The 18,063-nt window shown below is 56.0% G+C and overlaps 2 protein-coding genes across 7 annotated transcripts in view; one reads left to right on the forward strand and one right to left on the reverse strand.

Moving 5' to 3' along the window:
- ADAM17 (ADAM metallopeptidase domain 17) overlaps positions 1-7,862 on the forward strand; it is a 53,070-nt gene extending 45,208 nt beyond the window's left edge. For all 3 annotated transcript variants that reach the window (XM_045084897.1, XM_045084898.1, XM_045084899.1), the window contains 6 exons: positions 211-345; positions 1,837-1,967; positions 2,764-2,842; positions 3,583-3,671; positions 5,558-5,608; positions 6,068-7,862. In XM_045084897.1, coding sequence (XP_044940832.1) covers positions 211-345; positions 1,837-1,967; positions 2,764-2,842; positions 3,583-3,671; positions 5,558-5,608; positions 6,068-6,415 — 833 coding nt within the window. In that variant the 3' untranslated portion in view covers positions 6,416-7,862. The remainder of the gene's footprint in view (positions 1-210; positions 346-1,836; positions 1,968-2,763; positions 2,843-3,582; positions 3,672-5,557; positions 5,609-6,067) is intronic.
- Positions 7,851-17,550, reverse strand: IAH1 (isoamyl acetate hydrolyzing esterase 1 (putative)). Of its 4 annotated transcripts, none has more exons than XM_045084901.1 (6): positions 17,425-17,550; positions 16,171-16,223; positions 12,476-12,624; positions 11,146-11,307; positions 9,514-9,635; positions 7,851-8,315 (listed from the first exon to the last, which is right to left on the reverse strand). In XM_045084901.1, the coding sequence occupies exons 1-6, from the start codon at positions 17,503-17,505 to the stop codon at positions 8,133-8,135; spliced, it is 750 nt and encodes a 249-aa protein (XP_044940836.1). In that variant the 5' UTR covers positions 17,506-17,550; the 3' UTR covers positions 7,851-8,132. The 4 variants fall into 4 exon arrangements, with proteins under 4 accessions (XP_044940836.1, XP_044940838.1, XP_044940835.1 ...); XM_045084903.1 differs by having other exon boundaries at positions 12,476-12,592; positions 17,425-17,531; XM_045084900.1 differs by lacking the exon at positions 16,171-16,223 and having other exon boundaries at positions 12,476-12,592; positions 17,425-17,520.
- Positions 17,551-18,063: the final 513 nt, after the last annotated feature.

Below are 18,063 nucleotides of genomic sequence, written 5' to 3' on the forward strand. Positions count from 1 at the left end.
GGGTGCGCACCGCATGGCGCTGGGTGCATGGCGCTGGGCGCGCAGCCAGGTGCTCGCGGCTCGTTGGCCGGCTGGGCCCGGGCCGCTGGCGTCCTGCCCCCGGGCCACTTTGTGCCCTTTGTGAAGCGCGGTGCCAACTTCTGTGGGCACCCGAGGCCGGCTGCTGCCGCGTGACTCACGGCGACCTGTGTGCTTCCCGCGTGCTTGCAGGTAACAGCAGTGAGTGTCCCCCGCCCGGCAACGCCGCAGACGACACAGTGTGCTTGGATCTCGGCAAGTGTAAAGATGGGAAGTGTGTCCCCTTCTGTGAGCGGGAGCAGCAGCGGGAGTCCTGCGCGTGTAACGGTGAGTGCACGTCCGTGCCGTGTCCTTGCAGACGGAGCGGAGCCGGTCGTGCCTGCCGGGCCCACCTGCAGGGCCACGGTGGTGGTGAGATCCCAGCCGGGGCCGGGGCGGGGCAGCGGGTTCCGGGGGCGCCCTCCAGCTCCGCGTCTGGTCGCTGACTTGACCGTGAGAGCCGCCTGTCGCCTGTCGCCGTGCTTCCTGCTCCACGTTCAGGCCGAGTGGCAGGCTTAGGGGTGGGGGGGGGGGGTGCGGCTGAGCGCGTGGGTGGAGGAGTGTCCTGGCTGCGCCCGCCGCCATGTGGTACCCCGCGTGAGCGCGGCAGGAGCCCGCTGCGGCCACCGGCCGGGGACTCCTGCTCCTTGGGACTCGGCCAGAGGGAGCCGGTCCCAGGGTCTGACCCTGCCCGTTAGGGTGTTTGCTCTCGTCACCAGGGCTGAGCCTGCTGCCTTCTGCTCCCTGCCTGATGTCTGGGGGAGGGGCCTCGCTTAGCGATGGTTGGCGACATCACGCCGGCTTCTTAGACACTTGTCCTCAGGTTTCCACCTTCTATTTTTGGAACTCCCGAGCCTGAGAAGGGACCGACTGGGTTCCAGGCTTCCTGTTGCTTTCAAAACCATGCAGAAGTCGGAGCCAGTGGGCTGGGAACCCCCAGGCACACGGTGTGGGGAGCGACTCTTCTGGGGAAGCAGCAGTAAACACCGGGGATGACACACGGTAGATTCCAAGCCAGTCATTTCCCGAGGGAGTGGCAGGGGACCTGGGATGCCTGGAGAGACCCATAGTAAACGCCCAGGAAATGCTTGACCACTGGACGAATGATGGAAATGTATGTCTCTTTTCCCATTCGAGTGCTTTTGCTGGGTTTTGTGTTCTAGTTGATTCCAGGTTCTCCCACGTAAGTGACCAGGGATTCCTCTGGGTCACATACTGTCCCGAGTTGCGTTGCCAGTTGACATTTTGGCCATTTTTGCTGTTGGTGTGTGTGCCACATGGCCTGTGTGGGCCTAGTTGGTTCCGCGACCCACATGCTGTGGGCAGTAGGTGTAGACGGAGCTTCAGCCCCTGCGCTCATGTCACCCCGTAGCTCCCTGTGGCCCGCACCCAGCTGTTGTGTCACAGTGGTACTGGCTCTCGCTGGAGGCTTGGTTCTCTCGGGGTGTTTTTGAAACGGCGACACCGAGGGTTGAAGTCAGCAGTGTAACAAGAATGTTGGGATGAAGAGAAACTTTGAGAATCATACAGGATCTGAAGGAGAATCTTTCGGCTTTTACTCCGTTAAGGCAGGCTCTTTGGTGTAAATTGTTCTTGTCTTGTGGCCTGAGGACTGAGGAGCCTGAACTCAGAAGTTAGTCTTCGGGGTGCACGAAGGCTAGTTCACTGTTGGAAAACACAGCATTTCCTTCCCCGTGGGGAGCGGGGTGGGGAGGAGAGGAGGGGAGCAGGAGCGAGTCCGCGGTCCGGCTGCCCATGAGCTCCCCGGTTCCGTTCCAGAAACTGACCACTCGTGCAAGGTGTGCTGCAGGGACCCCTCGGGCCGGTGTGTGCCCTACGTTGACGCCGAACAGAAGAATTTATTCTTGAGGAAAGGGAAGCCCTGTACGGTGGGCTTCTGTGACATGAATGTGAGTATTTACTTCCATACAGCTTTTTCTGTGACAGCCAGACGGGCAGTTTTGATACTATGAGGACTTGATTTTGCCAGGGGAGAGAGTCCTGCTGTGCCTTGTCACCCACTGCCTGCTCTCGGCTGTCCGGGCAGGCCATGGGGATGACGCGAGGTGAGGCGCCGGTGCTCTCTGGGAGCTGGAGCACGCTCTGTCCCGAGCAGGGGACCTTGAATCCAGGGACTGCGGGGGAGGGAGCTTTTCTAGTAGAGTCGGCTCATTTTAGGCCGTGTGTGTTAATCACTTGGTTTTCTAGATTAATTATATAATTGACTAAGATTGTGAAATTGCAAGTTTTGATTTAAAACCAGTGCTGATAGAAGAAAGACCCAGAGTGGCTCGATGCACCTCCTCAGGCCCTCTTACCCTCCAGTGAAACACATTTCATTCCCATGGAGTCACAGGCGTGGATTTAAAGGGGTTAGGCCGGCTTCCCAGGCCGTCTGGTTAGGTTTCTCCTGGTGCGTGTGTTCGCGCGCGCGCGTGTGTGTGTGTGGTCAGTGCAGCCCTTGCTAGAGGGCCCTGTCTTAAACAAAATTGGTTTTCTCAAGTTTTGTTTCCTGGGAATTCTAAATTCACTTATAAAAATGGGCTGATTGTGGAAGTGGAAGTGACAAGTGTCTCCTGCTGCGTTAGTTCCCTGTGTCCAAAACTGGGCCCCTGCAGCTCTGATTTCCTGAAGCCTTACATGTCCATCCCTTGTGCCGCTCCTGACGCAGTCCTTTTCGGGCACTGCTGTGTTCTGTGTTCACAGGGCAAGTGTGAGAAGCGAGTACAGGACGTCATCGAGCGGTTTTGGGACTTCATCGACCAGCTGAGCATCAATACTTTTGGTAGGTGATTTCCCCGGCATCTGTTTGCTTGGAATTGAGCAGAGTTTGGTGATGACACGAGGAAAGTGTGCTGTTGGGTTAATACGTCGGATCCTGAAGCGGATGGAAATATTCACGGCGTTTGCTGACGCAGCTTTGTCAGTTGAGATGAAGCACACACCCGGCTCTCCCGCTGTGGCGTGCGGATGCGCAGGTTTTCAGACAAGGGAAGTCCACACGTTGTTGAAATTCTGGCATCTTTAAGAAGTGGACACTGGAACCGTAAGCCTGGTTCAGTCCTGTAGGTGGTAAATCTGAATCCAGTTTCATGTGAGCCTCAAGACAGACAAAAACTGGGCCTCAGGTTTTGCAGAAGCAGCAACATATTCTGTTTTGCAGGGTTGGAATTCACTGTCAGAAAAATAGTACCCGGATGACAGTGACTTTGTCCTGTCATGCATTGTTGCAAGCAGTAGCCTTCCGTGTGCTTGGTCCCTGACACCAGCACTCAGGGGTCGTGTTGAGCACCATGTGATGCAGTCTTTCCTGCACGAGGGTCTCGGGGCTCTGTCCGGAGGAGTGTTCGTAGCTCGGGGGATGGTGTGGGCTGGCACAGGGGACACTGACGCCTCTTGGGCTGCCTTCGTAGTGCCACCTGGCCGGCAGTTTGTCGCATTTGACACCATGGTAATCTACTAAGAGATTTAATTTTGTGTCTAAAGTACTTGATCAGAACACTGACTGTTTGGAATTGTTCACAGGGAAATTTTTAGCAGACAACATCGTAGGTTCCGTCCTGGTTTTCTCCTTGATATTTTGGATCCCCTTCAGCATTCTTGTCCATTGCGTGGTAAGTCACCAACTTGTAGATAATGAGACATTTTATTAGAATTTTGAGCAATTGCAATCTTACAACTTTTGGAAAAGATAAAATTGGTTCTTAGCAAGATCTGACCTGATGTTTCCAGTGACATTTTTTGGTGTTATTCCCTGGGAAAGCTTATTTATTTATTAAAAGATTTTATTTATTTATTTGACAGACAGAGATCACAAGTAGGCAGAGAGGCAGGCAGAGAGAGAGGAGGAAGCAGGCTCCCTGCCAAGCAGAGAGCCCGATGCGGGGCTCGATCCCAGGACCAAGGAATCATGACCTGAGCCAAAGGCAGAGGCTTTAACCCACTGAGCCACCTAGGCGCCCCCTTGGGAAAGCTTATTTTGTGAGAAGTTTAGCTAATCGTTTTTTAAAAAGAATTATGCTTTTTGTATGTGGATATATGTTCTCGTGTGTAATTGGAGGAATGTTATACTTCTGAGCCCGGGAGACTGTTTCACTGGACTTGCCTAGGGCCTCCGAGTGAAGCTTTGAAACAAGAGCGTTTCAGGCTTTGTTAGAGCAAATATCAAACCTCAGCATGCCGCAGACGGCGCCCCTCTACCAAGTGGTTTTTGTTTGCTTTATTGCTTCGGGTGTTCACAGCCCCCCGTCTGGTAAGAGGGAGCAATCTTTATTATCTTCCTTCGAAACGACTAACCACTAACGAGGTGCATTGGGCTTTCCCCCGTGAACTCCATGTGATTCATCAACTTGGAGACTTTAAACAACTCTTACAACTTCATTCACCTGGCTTCTGTGGGAAAAAGGTGACTTGTCTGCTGTTGAGACGAGAAATCAGATCCAGGCTTGCAGACTTGTGTTCTGGAACTCTTGGGCATGCCTCCTCACGTGAGCACTTGGAACATTTGGGCGCAGCTCCGTCATAAGGCGTTACTCCTCTGCTCCGCTCTGGTCTTGCCGGGGCCTCCCTGAGCAGCTCGTCCCGGTGGTGCGCGTGGTGGCAGCCGAGAGTGCCCCCCACCCCCGCTCCCCCGTTACCATTGTTTGACCGCGAGGCCAGTCTGCTTTGTTTGCCTTGAGAGTTGCTGCTGTGCACCGAGGCCTGACCCTGGGTCTTGGAGCAAAGCCGCTAGATAGGCGGGAGGCTGGTGCCTGGTCGCTGACCACGGAATGTGTGGGGGCAGCTGGGCTGGAAGCCAGGCCTAGATTTAAGGGCTCCGCGTCCTGCCTTGCCCGCTGTCATCTGTTCCACGCCGGGCTAGTGCAGGGCGGCGGCTGGAGCCGTGTGTGCAGCAGGTGCTTCGGGCTCAGTTCCTCTGAGAATTTGGGCGACAGTGAACTCTGGGAACAGCTGAGTGTTGAGGCGGGGCGGGCTGGGGCATTCGGAGGCCAGTCCCAGGTGGGCGAGCCCGCAGCATCCCTAACCCCCGGCAGCTGGCCCGGCAGTCAGCAGTGCCCTGGTGTGACCCCTGCCCTCAGGGACCTGCCTCTGGGGAACTCCCCCAGAAGAACCATACTGAAGCGTTTCTTGACTAGTTGTTTACTTGACATCAAAACACCGATGGCCCCAAGGGCAAAGGAAGCACTTCCGGGCTGGTGGCAGAACTCACAAAGTTGATGTAAGAAATTCTTGTCACTGGGGCACCTCGGTGGCTCAGTGGGTTAAGCGTCTGCCTTTAGCTCAGGTCATGATCCCAGGGTCCCAGGATCGAGTGTCTGCTCAGTGGGAGCCTGCTCCTCCCTCTGCCCCTCACCCTGCTTGTGCTTGCTCACTCTTTCAAATAAATTAAGTCTTTAAAAAAATTCTTCTCATCTACTGGCCCTGCTGACACTCGGCACACTCGTGTTCCGAGGCAGTTCATCGCTTAAGGATGACCTTTCCCTGCTCCTTTAACCCCTAGGATAAGAAACTGGACAAGCAGTACGAGTCCCTGTCCCTGTTCCACCCCAGCGTAAGTACCCGCGCGCCGGTCCCGCAGATGCTCGGGCCCCTGCTGGAGCCAAGGCTGCCCGTTGGTCGCCCCAGCGAGGCCCTCGGCCTCTGCAGCCGTGCGTCTCTGCCTGTGGGACGTCCTGCAGTGGGAAGGGTCCAGGCTGGAGCCGCCCTTAGTGGCGGGAGGGAGGCTGAGCGGAGAGGGAGGCTGTACCCGCCCTGGCGCGGACTTAGCTGGTCAGCACTGACCTGGTTTAACGTTTTGACTTTCCCTGTCTTGAGACCCTGACTTGAGGATTGTTTCTTGAGCGCTCTTTTGGGACTCACGTGGCCAGTTGTAGGACACGTGGAAGGTGGGGGAGCCTCACCTCTGGCTTTGTTTAGCGGGAGGGGTCACGGTGCCCGAGGGGACTGCTACGTGCGCGGGGCGGGTGGATCTGTGGGACCTGGGTCGGTGTCTGACTCGGGCTCTTCGCAGAACGTGGAGATGCTGAGCAGCATGGACTCCGCCTCGGTGCGCATCATCAAGCCCTTCCCCGCGCCCCAGACGCCCGGCCGCCCGCAGCCCCTGCAGGTCGCCTCCGCGCCGCCGCCCCCCGCCGCCCCCAAACTGGAGCCCCAGAGAATGGACACGATCCAGGAGGACCCCAGTACGGACTCGCACGCGGACGAGGACGGCTTCGAGAAGGACCCCTTCCCCAACAGCGGCACCGCTGCCAAGTCCTTCGAGGACCTCACCGGCCGTCCGGTGACGAGAAGCGAGAAGGCCGCCTCGTTCAGGCTGCAGCGGCAGAACCGAGTGGGCAGCAAGGAGACCGAGTGCTAGGCCGCGGCTCCCGGCGTGCGGCTCCCGGCGTGCGGCTCCGGCGTGCGGCTCCCGGCGTGGGGCGGCGGCCAGCGCACTGGGGAGCCCCGGGGCCGTGCTGCGAGGGTCGCCGGGGGACGAAGGGACCGCGCAGCGGAGGCCGGTCGCGGGTCTGGACCCGTCACACTCGGGAACTGCTTGTGTGCCGAGGCCCCTGTCCTTTGGAAGAGGTGAAGTGAATCTGGCTTATTTTGAGGCTTTCAGGTTTTAGTTTTTGTTTTTTGTTTTTTTTTGGTTTTTAAAATACCCTTCAACCTGTGGTGCAGAAGCAGAAAATACAGCTGGATTAGGTTTATGAATATTTACATTTTTGTAAATTTACCTTTGTATTGAGAACAGCACTGATTAAGATCAGTTTTGGGGGTTTTTTTGTTTTTTGTTTTTTAATACACTGTAATGGTCCGCTGACCCTTGGGAGGCATTTAGCAGTTACTTGTGAGGACAACTGGAACACAGAGTTTATTTTTTGCCTTCAGGGAAAGACAAAGGAGAGAAAACGGAGTTACAGGTTCTTTCTAAACCGTGGGTTCTGTCTTTAGGCATTCCCAGAGCCTCCAGCAGGGAGAACCACCCGGCTTCTTCCTCAAGATAGATGTGTGAACATGGTTTCCCAGATTCTGAGGTTAGCACTTTCTAGAATGAGAACAGTCTAGCTTACAAGTAGCCAAACTGAATGTACAGACTCCTGCCAACTGTTTAGGGCCCCAGTTCGCCGGGAAGTTTTATATTTTCTAAGTCTGTCTAGTACCGCTGCCGCCCTTAAAACGAGCGCCATTCACAAAACCTGAACGACTTCGAAACGAGAGCGTGGTTTCCTCCTTGCAAACACTAGTGGCCACGAGGTACGTGAGCTGGTTCTCATCAGAGAACAGTGGTCGTGAAAGGCCGAGCTGCTGTGATGAGCAGGGAGGGCCCGCTGCTTCCCTGGGGCCTGCGGCTTTCTGCCGCCACAGCTGGCTCCTGCACACCCTGGGTGGGGACCGCAGGGGACACCGCGTTACTTCCTGCTTTAGGGCTTCAGGGCTGTGTGCATTTACTTTGTGAAGGATAAAAATCATCAAATTGAACTCTGATTTCCTTAAAATTAAGACTTAAAAGCTCCCCCTGCCCCAGTACTGAAATGAGCTCGCAGCCGACACATTCTAACAGATAATTTGTAAATTTTGAGGGCAGTTAACTGAACCTGTGACAAATCAAATCTTTTCTTCTAAGGACGTTCATTACGCAGATGCCTGTTACACTAATACTTGAACTGATACCTTGTGGTGTTTGCTGTCTTAACTAGTCGTCATATAGTTTAGCTATGCTCCTGGAATCTGATAGGTGAGTGGGTGTATGTGAGAGTGAACGGTTCCCAGCTCCATGTAAGAAAATCGTTTTTTATAAAAATTAAGACTTTTTAAACAAATCTTGTCTTTACTTTTTTTTCCATGTATACAGTTAGCAGGCGACCCAGGGTTGCTTCCGTAGCTGGGCACCGAGGACACTGCCTCAGGCAGCTGTCACAACACAGCACACCAAGGGGCAGAGCTTCCCTAAAAATTCTAAGGCTTTTATTGATCTTGGTGGCAGAGGTTCCGTGTTCCAGGGTCACGAGCACAGATCTGACCACGCATCCTGGGATCTTTGTGGCACTGTCCGCGTCCGTAAGTCACCGGGCAGACTGGCTTTTCTGCGGCTAATGGTCCCCGTCTCCCAGGAGACTCCGTTCCGGCCGGGCTTCCGCTATGTCCCGCCAGTACGGGAGCAGCAAGGGCAGACAGGAGACTCTCTTCTCGATGAGAGGCCAGAGGTGAGAGAACAGAAACTCATTTCCCTTTGGCGACAAGTGCAGCCCGTCGGACAGGTAGGATGAGAAGTCCTGCAAGGGGACAGGGAAGGTAACCGCGGGGGTCCGCTGTTCCCCAGCCCTTCGTGGGCTGCCGGCTCTCTGTCCTGTGCACACGGAGCTCCGTGACCCGCGGGCCATGCAGTGCACCCCCCCCCCGCCCCTGCCATTGTTCCGGCTCCTCAGACGGAAGAGGCCGAATGAGCCGACACGGTGCCTTAATGTCAAAAACATGACCTGCTGTTAGGAGAGCTCCGGGCCCGAGGGCCACAGTTTCTGACTCCCCTAGTCCAGGCATGGAGGTGGACAGGCAGGTTTCCAGGCGGAAGGAACTTGTACCCCCAGGCCCAAGCAAGAGCCGCTGCTCCTGGGGAGCAGGCTTTGCCCAAGCCCACCCCTGTCCCTGCTGGCGCCGGCTGGGCCACAGCTCGCCCAGACCAGCGCTTCCCCAGGCCTCGGTGCCCCCCGCCTCCATTTTGGAGATCTCAGGAAAGCCCCCTCCCACCCCACTCTAGAAAATCTCGAAGAACCTTGTAAGAGCCCCCCACGGCAGTGCACGGTTCCCTCCTGGAGCAGGACAGCCGTCCCGGACCTCCTGGATGGACGTTTAGCCCAGACGAAGCCAGGACTCCGGCTGCTCCTGGCCTGCGATGCCACAAGCGGGCCAGGCCCAGCCGACGTTTGGGAGAGGCCTGGAGGCCCGGTGCTGGGCTCATAAGGGAAACGCCCAGCACGGTGGCTGCCGGGTCCTGGTCCTGGGGACACCAGATACGGGGACGCGTCCGACTGCCCTCCTGGGGCTGTACTGCTCTGTGGGGCCAGCTTTCACCTTTGATGGTTGCAAGTGGGCTTTCCGGCTTCAAACAAAAGATTTGGAACCCCCTCCCTCCAACTATGAATTTTAGCCCCCCACCCCCGGCCTGCTTAAGTTCATCATTTTACCTTTTAATGAGTTTTTTAATAGGGGGTGGGGTAGTACAATAATTTGTTGGCCTGCATGTCCTTGAATGTGAACCATTTTTGGCTCATTTCACTCTGTGCTCACTCCTGACCGTCCCGGAGATGGACGCCAGCCGCTGGGTGCAGCCGAGGAACCGGGCTGGGGAAGGGGTTCCCCCGCTAACCCCAGCTTTCTGGTTTAAGTGGTGACAGTGACAAGGGTCGTGCCTACTCAGAGCGGGGTCCCATCTGTGGGCTTGTGCTCACCCTGAGGCCCGAGCCAGCCACGTACCTGAGTGTCTTTCTGCATCAGGGTCCACAGGTCCAGCACGTCGACCCCGCAGTCCTGGGCTACCTGTACACAGGCGCCCGCGTATTCGCCAACAACCGAGTTCAGACGATTTAATTTGCAGCCTGTTGAGAGCGAGTGTGTGGGTGGCTGCTGGCCCTGTGCCAACCCGCTGACCCGGATGCCTCTCTGGGCACGGCCATGGCACGCTCCGATGGCCCCAACTGGGGGAAGATGGTCCCCGCGTGCTGTGCTGCCCGACGCGGGACCAAGGACTGTGGGGACGAGGGAGCCATGGCTGGTCCCCACAGGGGAAGCGGACCGGAAGTCAGAGGCAGGAGAGCCCTGCTGCGGCCGTCTGCTTGGCTGGAACGCAGGCCAGAGGTGGCCAGAGGGGGGCCGGAGGCCAGCAAGGGGGACGCCAGGCAGAGACCCCAAGTTGGGGTATGTGAGGAGAGCCCCCGGCACTGGTGTGAAGCTCGCTGGGGTTCAGCCAGAGAAGGGAGTGGGGAGGGGCTGTGGACACGTCTGCAGAGGGCTGGGCTATGACTGTGGGGACTGTACAGGCAGCTCCCACCCGCCCTTGCTCCAAGGCCACCGTGGCCAGGAAGACGCCTACGGGCCTGTCTTCGGGAGAACTTGCTCGTAGCCTGTGGCTCAAAACCCAGCTGGTGAACCTCTGCGGTCCTCCCAGGCCTCCAGCCGCATTTACAGGAGCCGAACGGGTCTCACAGAGCGAGGCCTACTATGTCCCAGATGCGGACTTTTTTCTGTTCTCAAAAAATGTCACGCCCAGTTTTGGGACCCACGCGGATGGGTTGCGACCGGCAGTCTGAGAAGCGCTGACGTAGCTCTAACTGGCAGCCTGCTCGTCCAGGCTTAGCACGAACCAGCTCCCGAGCCATGGAGGAGGGCCGCTGGGGGTCCCCACTTCACCCTCCAGAGTGAACGACCTCGATTCAGCCGCTTCTTGGGGCTGCCCTTCAGATGCCGCGGACAGTGGAGGCCCCTTCCTCCCTGTCTGCCCTCTTAGGGTAAACTTGCCCTGTTTACCTCCTTTGGGGAACTTTCTGGACATCTCTAGATTCTGCTTCCACACTGTGAATGACGGTTTCAGTCCGTCCGTCAGACCCCCACTCGCACTGCTGCCCTCCCTACTGCCATAGGCAGGAGCCGGATTCCGGTCACTTCTGTGTCCAGAGCACCTGGCCAGGTCCCGACTTAGCACCTAGAGGTACCAAGACGAGCAGCGATGGGGACAAAGTGCCTCCAGGTGCAGCAGGAGAGCCACACATGGTCCCCTCTACCCCAGGAGGACAATAGCGCCTGCCCGTGCCCACCAGAACGCAGAGCCACCTTGGTCCAGGCGCAGAAGCGGTCCCGCTGCCAAGGGCGGGGGTACAGGCGAGGCAGAAGGAGCCACGTTCACACACAAATGAGCAAAGCAGCGGCTGCGAAGTCCAGAGGCCACCCCGTGTGGGGACATCAGGGTTCAGCGCCACTGCAGGCTCTTGGCCTGGGCTCCTGCGGGACCAGCTCAGGCCCCGCAGACCCGGCGCAGCGAGAGACCCGTGGCAGCTGTGGCCTAAGCCCGGGACCCCCATCCCCCCGCCGCCACCGCGGCCCGGCGCTCACCCTGCAGCAGGCACTCCTGCTCCCACGCGGCCTCACAGAGCGGGGGCGGCGTGACGAGGACCACGCGGCTCGCGGGCACGCCGGCGGCAGACAGCTGTCGCACCATGGTGTGCAGGTTCGCTGCGTACTCGGCCAGCGGGACGTGCTGCTTGGGGTTCTCGTCTGTTGGGGGGGGGGGGGACACACAGACACTGCACACACGTGCCTGCTCCAGGTGACTGCAGTGAAGGTGGAGATGGGGTCACAGATCCTGGGACTCCTGATGTTGCTGGTTTGGCACAAGGACAGAAACCAGGCCGGGGCGGGCGGCTCTTCACACCGCGGACCCCCAGACCCCCGAGGCCCTGGCTGGGGGCCCTGCTCAGCCTCTCCGCGCTCGCATCTCACAGGTCACATGAGGGGGAGAACCGGGTCCCCCCATAGGGACCGTGGAAACGACCTTCACGAGGCGCGTGGCGCACCAGAGCCGGGTCCGTGCGCTCACTGGACATGCGGCCGCTGTGGAGTCCACTGTTTGGGCCGTGCAGGCTCCCCGCCGACCCGGCTCCCGTGCAGTGTGCAGGGACTCTCACGGGCCCCCAGCAGGCCACACGTGGGTGCAGTGACAGGAGCAAATCCAAGCACCTGTGGTTCCCCCACGCAGAGCTCCCCGGCGGCTGCCGGATGCTGCGAAGCGCTTCGTGTTGACCCAAGCGCCTCCAAACACAGAGAGGACACAGAGCGCGCGGAGCCACCCTGTTCTCCTCTCATGGAACACGGGGGCACTTCTGTGTCCGTGAGTGGCCCTCAAACACGGTCGGCTGCTGGGGGACCAGCTCGGCATGGCCACTTCGCCACGCGACTCCCCCGCGTTCACTGCTGGGGAGGCTACTATGGGTGTCGCGGCCGCCCGGCCGCCGGAGTGTCAGGCTGCATTTCTAGGTAGCGGAAGTCCTTTGACGCATGCCGCCAGTATCTTTCCAGAAAGATCCCAAGTTTCCCCACCAGTTCCGTAAGCGTGTGCCCATCTCACTCCACACTCGGCAGCTCCAAGTATGAGAGCTTTGGAAATCCCTTCCAGGGTACCTGGGGGACCCAGTCGGTTAAGCATCTGCCTTCGGCTCAGGTCATGATTCTGGGGTCAAGCTCCACGTTGGGCTCCCTGCTCCATGAAGAGCCTGCTTTTCCCTCTGCCCCTCACCCCACTTGTGCTCTCTCCCAAATAAATATTAAAAAAAAAAATCCTCCCTCTCTGACCCCGCCCCCACAGACGTGCGTGCTCACACACATGCACTCTTTCTCAACACAAAATAGCTAAAAATTAATTAGAAAACCATAAGAATGCCTTTACCTTTCAGCGCACTGTCATTGGCACCAAAGAAAATTGTAACTGCTGCTGGGCTGTCCAGACTGTTCCCTTTCGTGATTAATCTTGGAAGAATGATCTTGGCCCATCGGGTATTATAACCTGAAAATCCGCGATTCAGAACATCACATTTTCTGAAATGAAGAATTTAAAAAATGAATTGTGGGCAAAGAACAGTTTCTAGCGCCTCTGCCACGAGCCCCCAGTATGCACCCTCCAGGCCGTGGCACCTGCTGATGTCCCGTGGCTCTGAGCGGCTTTCACTTTTTAAAACTTTAAGTCCCCTCAACACCCAACGCAGTCTCAAACTCATGACCTCGAGATCAAGAGTTGCAGGCTCTCTGGACTGAGCCGGCCGGGTGCTCCCGCCGCATCTTCCCTCTGGGAAGAGCAGTCATGTTGTCGAACGTGGCATCCTTAAGTCTTTCCAAAGTCTAGGTTGTCTTTCCTTGACGAGAAGGGTGATAAGTAACAGCAAAGGGGCCAAGCATCTTGTCTGCTGACTCGCAGACTCATGTTGGGGGTGGGGAGGGAGGGAGGTCCTGTCACCGGGAGGTCACAGCAGACTGGTGTCAATCTGAGCAATCCTGGGCAGAAAGTCAAAAGCTGGGGCTTGAGGCTAACAGTGGTTATTTGGGGACATCATATATAGAAGATTTCTGGGACTTTTTTACAGACTATTTTTTGAGAGTCATTTTAGGGGTACGGCAAATGCAAAGGAACAGAGTTCCTGCACACTCCTGCCCCCCATATGCACAGGCCCCCCTCACCCCCTGGTGGCACAGTTGTTGAAAGTGATAGACCTACATGGACACATCATCATCGGTGCCCCCCCCACCCCGTGGTCTTGAGTCAATAATTTTAATATATATACTTTTATGTACATGTCTGTAGTGTTTGTTTTGCTTCCTTAAAGACATGGTTTGGGGGCACCTGGGTGGCTCAGTGGGTTGAAGCGTCTGCCTTTGGCTCAGGTCATGGTCCCCAGGGTCCTGGGATCAAGCCCGGCATCGGGCTCTCTGAGCCTGCTTCCCTTCCTCTCTCTCTGCCTGGCTCTCTCCCTACTTGTGATCTCTGTCAGTTAAATAAAATCTTAAAAAAAAAAAAAAAAAGCAAACAGCAGGAGCTTTAATAAACTGAAAAAGCCGAGTTTATTCTAACTCCTCCAAATACTTCCAAGTGTTTTTGGTTAAAGAAATACTGAGATACGGCTAAAGAACCCAATGAAAATATATCAGTAAATTTTAAAAGGATTTAAACAGATTTAAGAATTATTAGAATGCTTTCTTAACGCTAAAACACAGACGATGTCCCTGTGGGACACGATGATGTACTTGAGTTCCTGCTCTCCATGCAGCCAGCGCACGGACGGGCACTCACAGTAGCGCCTAATTTAACTGTACAGCTTGGAAACGGTTACATTTAACACTGAATCAGTCCACCTGAAACTAACATAACACTGTATGTTAATTACACTTCAAAAAATACACCAAACCAGCCGTGAATCAGTTCAGGGCTGTGCAAGCGGCTGAAGCAGACACTGAAAATTCACCCCGAGGCGCCTGGGTGGCTCAGTGGGTGGAGCTTCTGACTCTTGGTTTCCACTCAGGTCCGGATCTTGGGGTCGAGATCCACCGCCCCCCTCCTCCCTCCCCTGCACTCCGCGGGGAGTCTGCCTGTGCCTCTCTCTGCCCCCTCCCCCATCCACTCATTTTTTTTCTCTATTCCTCTGAAATCCTTAAAAAGAAAATTCACCCTAACGGCTTGCATAGCTAAAGATGGAAATGCCCACCGAAGGGCCAGTGGTTTGGGTGGACCAGAAAGAACGCGGTTCTGACGCTGAAAAGGGACGGGGGAGTGGAACTGCCTGGCCTCTCACCCCCGCAGCCCCCCACACCTGTCAGCACCGACCATAGCCCCCCGGCTCCCCCGGTGGACCCAGGGAAAGTACAGGGGCCCCCTACGCCTGGGTTCTGCTGCCCCACTGTGGCATTTTAGTTCCTAATACTCCAGTGAACAGGGCCGGGGTGCGCATGCCCAGCAGAGGCAGGCACTCCAGGCAGGGGTGGGGTGGCGGCGGCGGGTGTGGAGCCCAAAGGGGCAAGAGTTCACTGACGTGCAGCCTCTCCGTGGGCTCAGCCAGCAGCCACACCGCCCCGCGGGCCTCAACAGGATGCTTGTCCGCAGTCGGGAGGCAACAGGCCAGACCACACACGGTCTCCGACTGTCTTTTCTTGTAATTGCTCTCAATTCTGAAAAATAACTTCTGAGTGGTCTTCTAGCAAGCATATGTGTAAACTATCAATTCTCACAGGATTTTAGTACTAAAATTAGTCACTAGGAAACATTTGGTTTCCTGGTAAAAATTATGTGTTGGTAAAACATTTGAGATGCGGCTTTCCAGGTTACTTGAGTTATTTAGCTTTTCAGAAAAGGTGAAGAGGCCAATTAAACAGTTATGGGATTACTAAATGTAAAAGCTACTATTTAGGGAGCACTACCAAGTCCCAGGTGCCCAAGTGAGCTCACATTAGCATTTCCAAGCCTCCCAATAAGAAAGCAGGTGACCTTGTCTCCGGAGGCTCAGGACCCAGGGCTCAGGAGCCACACCACCTGCCACTTCTTAGCTGTGAGTGACCTTGTTAAAAACCCTCTCCATCTTATTCGTCTCATCTGTAAAATCCCAGGGTGGTTATAAAGATTCAATGAGTCAATGCACATGAAGCATTTTAGTTTCTGGCACTTGGTAAGCACTCAGTAAAACTTAGCAATTATAACTCTCCCATTTTACAAAAGGGAAAACTGAGTGATAATTCCATGTTTCTAGATTAAGCCCACTTAAATAGGGTGGAACTTGGGAACAGAAAAAGTTGGGAAGGTCAATTTTTTCATTTCTTGTTTAGGGCATAAAAATGAAGGAGAAAGTGAAGACATTTTAAAACACATTTCACATTTGGAAATAAAATACATTTTCTTGGTATATTAATTATACTGGTGAAAATTTTCAAATATTAATAAACTGGTAGTACATCCTGCTTATTTCTTCTAAAGGAGAAGACAAAACTCCGATCTGATCAGTGGACCGATATTCTAAATAGTTGTGTTTAGTGTTTTAAATGTGGAAAATATTTCTAAGTATTTTTTAACCTCCTGAATTGGGGCAGTGTTCCCTGTTTGATGACTTCCTTAGCACAAGCTTACACTACGTCTGGCAAACAGAATGCCAAGATCATTACTATTTCTGACCTATTTTATAAAGAGAATCTGGGGGGACAAAATCCTCTACCCCAAAATGACTCTAACTTTGGTTTATGAATATACTTTGCTTTCTTTCAGTTGAATTCCTCACTACTTGTTTAAACCATACCCCACCCACAGTAATAATTGAAAAAGAACTTGTCTTCTTCAGATGGTCAATAACTGTGTTTGGCTCCAAACCCCCAGTATCTTTTCTACAACTTTTAGGGTTTGATTTCATATCCACAAAACTTCTGCTGAACCCCGAGCGCCTGCCCTTCCCCCTTCCCTTCCCCAACCCTGTATATACTAACCAGGAAAGGCCCGCAAAGACGAAGGAGGGATTTACTGTTTGAAACTCTATCATTCACGCTCTCTTCTGGGATGCAGCTACAGCTTTCCATCAATAAACACTCGATTATCAATCTAGAAACTATTCTCACCTGACCAGCTTGTCAGCCAGTGATGCTCCCCATCCACCCTGCTGGAAAGAAAACTGAAAAAGGAAAAGTCCATTACTACTTATGGATGTAATTGGCACATGGTAGAAAGGGATATTTTGGTCAGCAGCTCCTTTGCTTTCCTCTCCTCCTCCCAGACTTTTTGTCCCTATCAACTGCATCTGAGACCGTCGCCTGCATTTTATTGAGAACTAACATTGGTCATTTTTACCTAGAAAAGCGGCTTAAAATTATGTATGAGAGAAAAAATCGATTGTATGTTCAGTTAAGAAAGAGGGTCCAGGCTGAACTGCACTTCCGTAATCGAAAAGAATAAGGAAGTCAATCACAGAGCTCGGGGTGAACCTTTTTTAAACATACATTCTTATAAATCTGGAGAACCCTTATTGCTCTATTTGCCTAAAAAGTGGTACATACACAGGAAAGTGGTTGCGGAAGTCATATTTGAAGAGACAAAAAAAAAAAAAAAAAAAAAAAGCCGCCGCGGGAGTCATTTTTGAAAGCGTCCTTCCTGCCCGCAGTAGCACGTGTCCTTTTCCTTAACGGGACGGGGTGAAAACGGGATCCGCTCCGTTACTCCCGCAGACGCTGTAGGCCTCACCAGCTTGCTCCGCCAGAGGAAGCAGAGGCGAACCTGGCTCCAAGTGTTTTCTGCGAGGAACGGGCTGCACGAAACCTCAGCAGGGGACCCAGGCGCCCCCGCAGGGAAGCTGCGCGCGGAACACAGAGCGCGGTCCCCAAAAGACAGACTCTAAGGTGAGCGCAAGGCGTCCCCTCCTCGGACCGGGTCTCCGACTATCCCGAAACCTGACGCAAAGCAGCGAACTCGCACTTTGACACTCCGAGGCGCGGCGGGGGCGACTCCCCGCACCTCCCCCCGCCCGAAAAACAGGCTCAACCGAACGGCCGTGCAGGTCCCGCGCCACCCACCCCGGCATCTCGAAGGCGGGGGCAACCAGAAAGGGGACCGCTGCCGGGGGCCCCGAAGGCGCGCTGGAGGCGGCGGCTGCAGGAGGCTGCAGGCGTCCCCGGGCAGATCCCGGCCCGGGGGCGCTCAGCCTTCCGGGCAGCCCGCGCGGGGGAAGCGGGGTGCGGGGAGGCGGCCTCGCTAGCCGCGGGGCAGACGGCAGGACGGGGGCCCGGTGCGGAGCTGCCCGGCCCGCCGCTCTCTCAGCGGGGCAGGGCGCGGCCGTGGGCGCCCGAGGGACCCGCCACGTGAGGACCGAGCGGCGGTACCTGGGTGATGGAGTCTCCGAAGAGCAACACCCGCGGCCAGGCCAGAGAAGCCCCGCCGCTCGCCGCCTCGCACAGCGCCATATTGCCGCCAGCCGAGAGGCGGGGCCGGGCCGGATATCCGGGGCGGGGCGAGCGGCCGGGGGCGGGGCCGCGCGCGGGGCTCCTTGGCGGTAGCGTCGCCCGCGGGGTAACTGCCCTCGGGGCTCCCGGGGCTGCACGGACTGAACCCCTTTGGCGACCGGCCGTGCGCTGGCCGTTGCCCCGTGGGACGCTCGTTTTTGTCCGTTTCCCAGTCGGACTCGCTGCTCGTCGTTCGTCCTGTCAGGCGCGGGGCGCCCGCAGCCCTCTGCCCCCGGGAGCGCGCAGACCCTCCGGGCGGGGCGGCCTGGGCCCGCACCTCCCCGCGCCCGGGCGGGGGGCCCGAAGGGGGAGAGGCCTGGCGCCGCCCCCAGAGCCAGCGCCGACCCCACGCGGGGCCGAGGTTTCCGCCAAAGGCCCGCGTGTGGAGACCGTGGGGAAGTGCTTCCGAGGGGCGCGGCCACCGCACGGCCGCCGCGTTCAGTGAACGGACTCGAGCATTTATCGAGGTTTGGACCTTAAAGAACAGCTTGAGACGTCTGCAGAAGGCGGACCGTTCAA

Source organism: Mustela putorius, unplaced genomic scaffold (assembly GCF_011764305.1).
Source record: "Mustela putorius furo isolate JIRA1106 unplaced genomic scaffold, ASM1176430v1.1 tig00000813_pilon_pilon_pilon, whole genome shotgun sequence".
Lineage (NCBI taxonomy): Eukaryota > Metazoa > Chordata > Mammalia > Carnivora > Mustelidae > Mustela > Mustela putorius.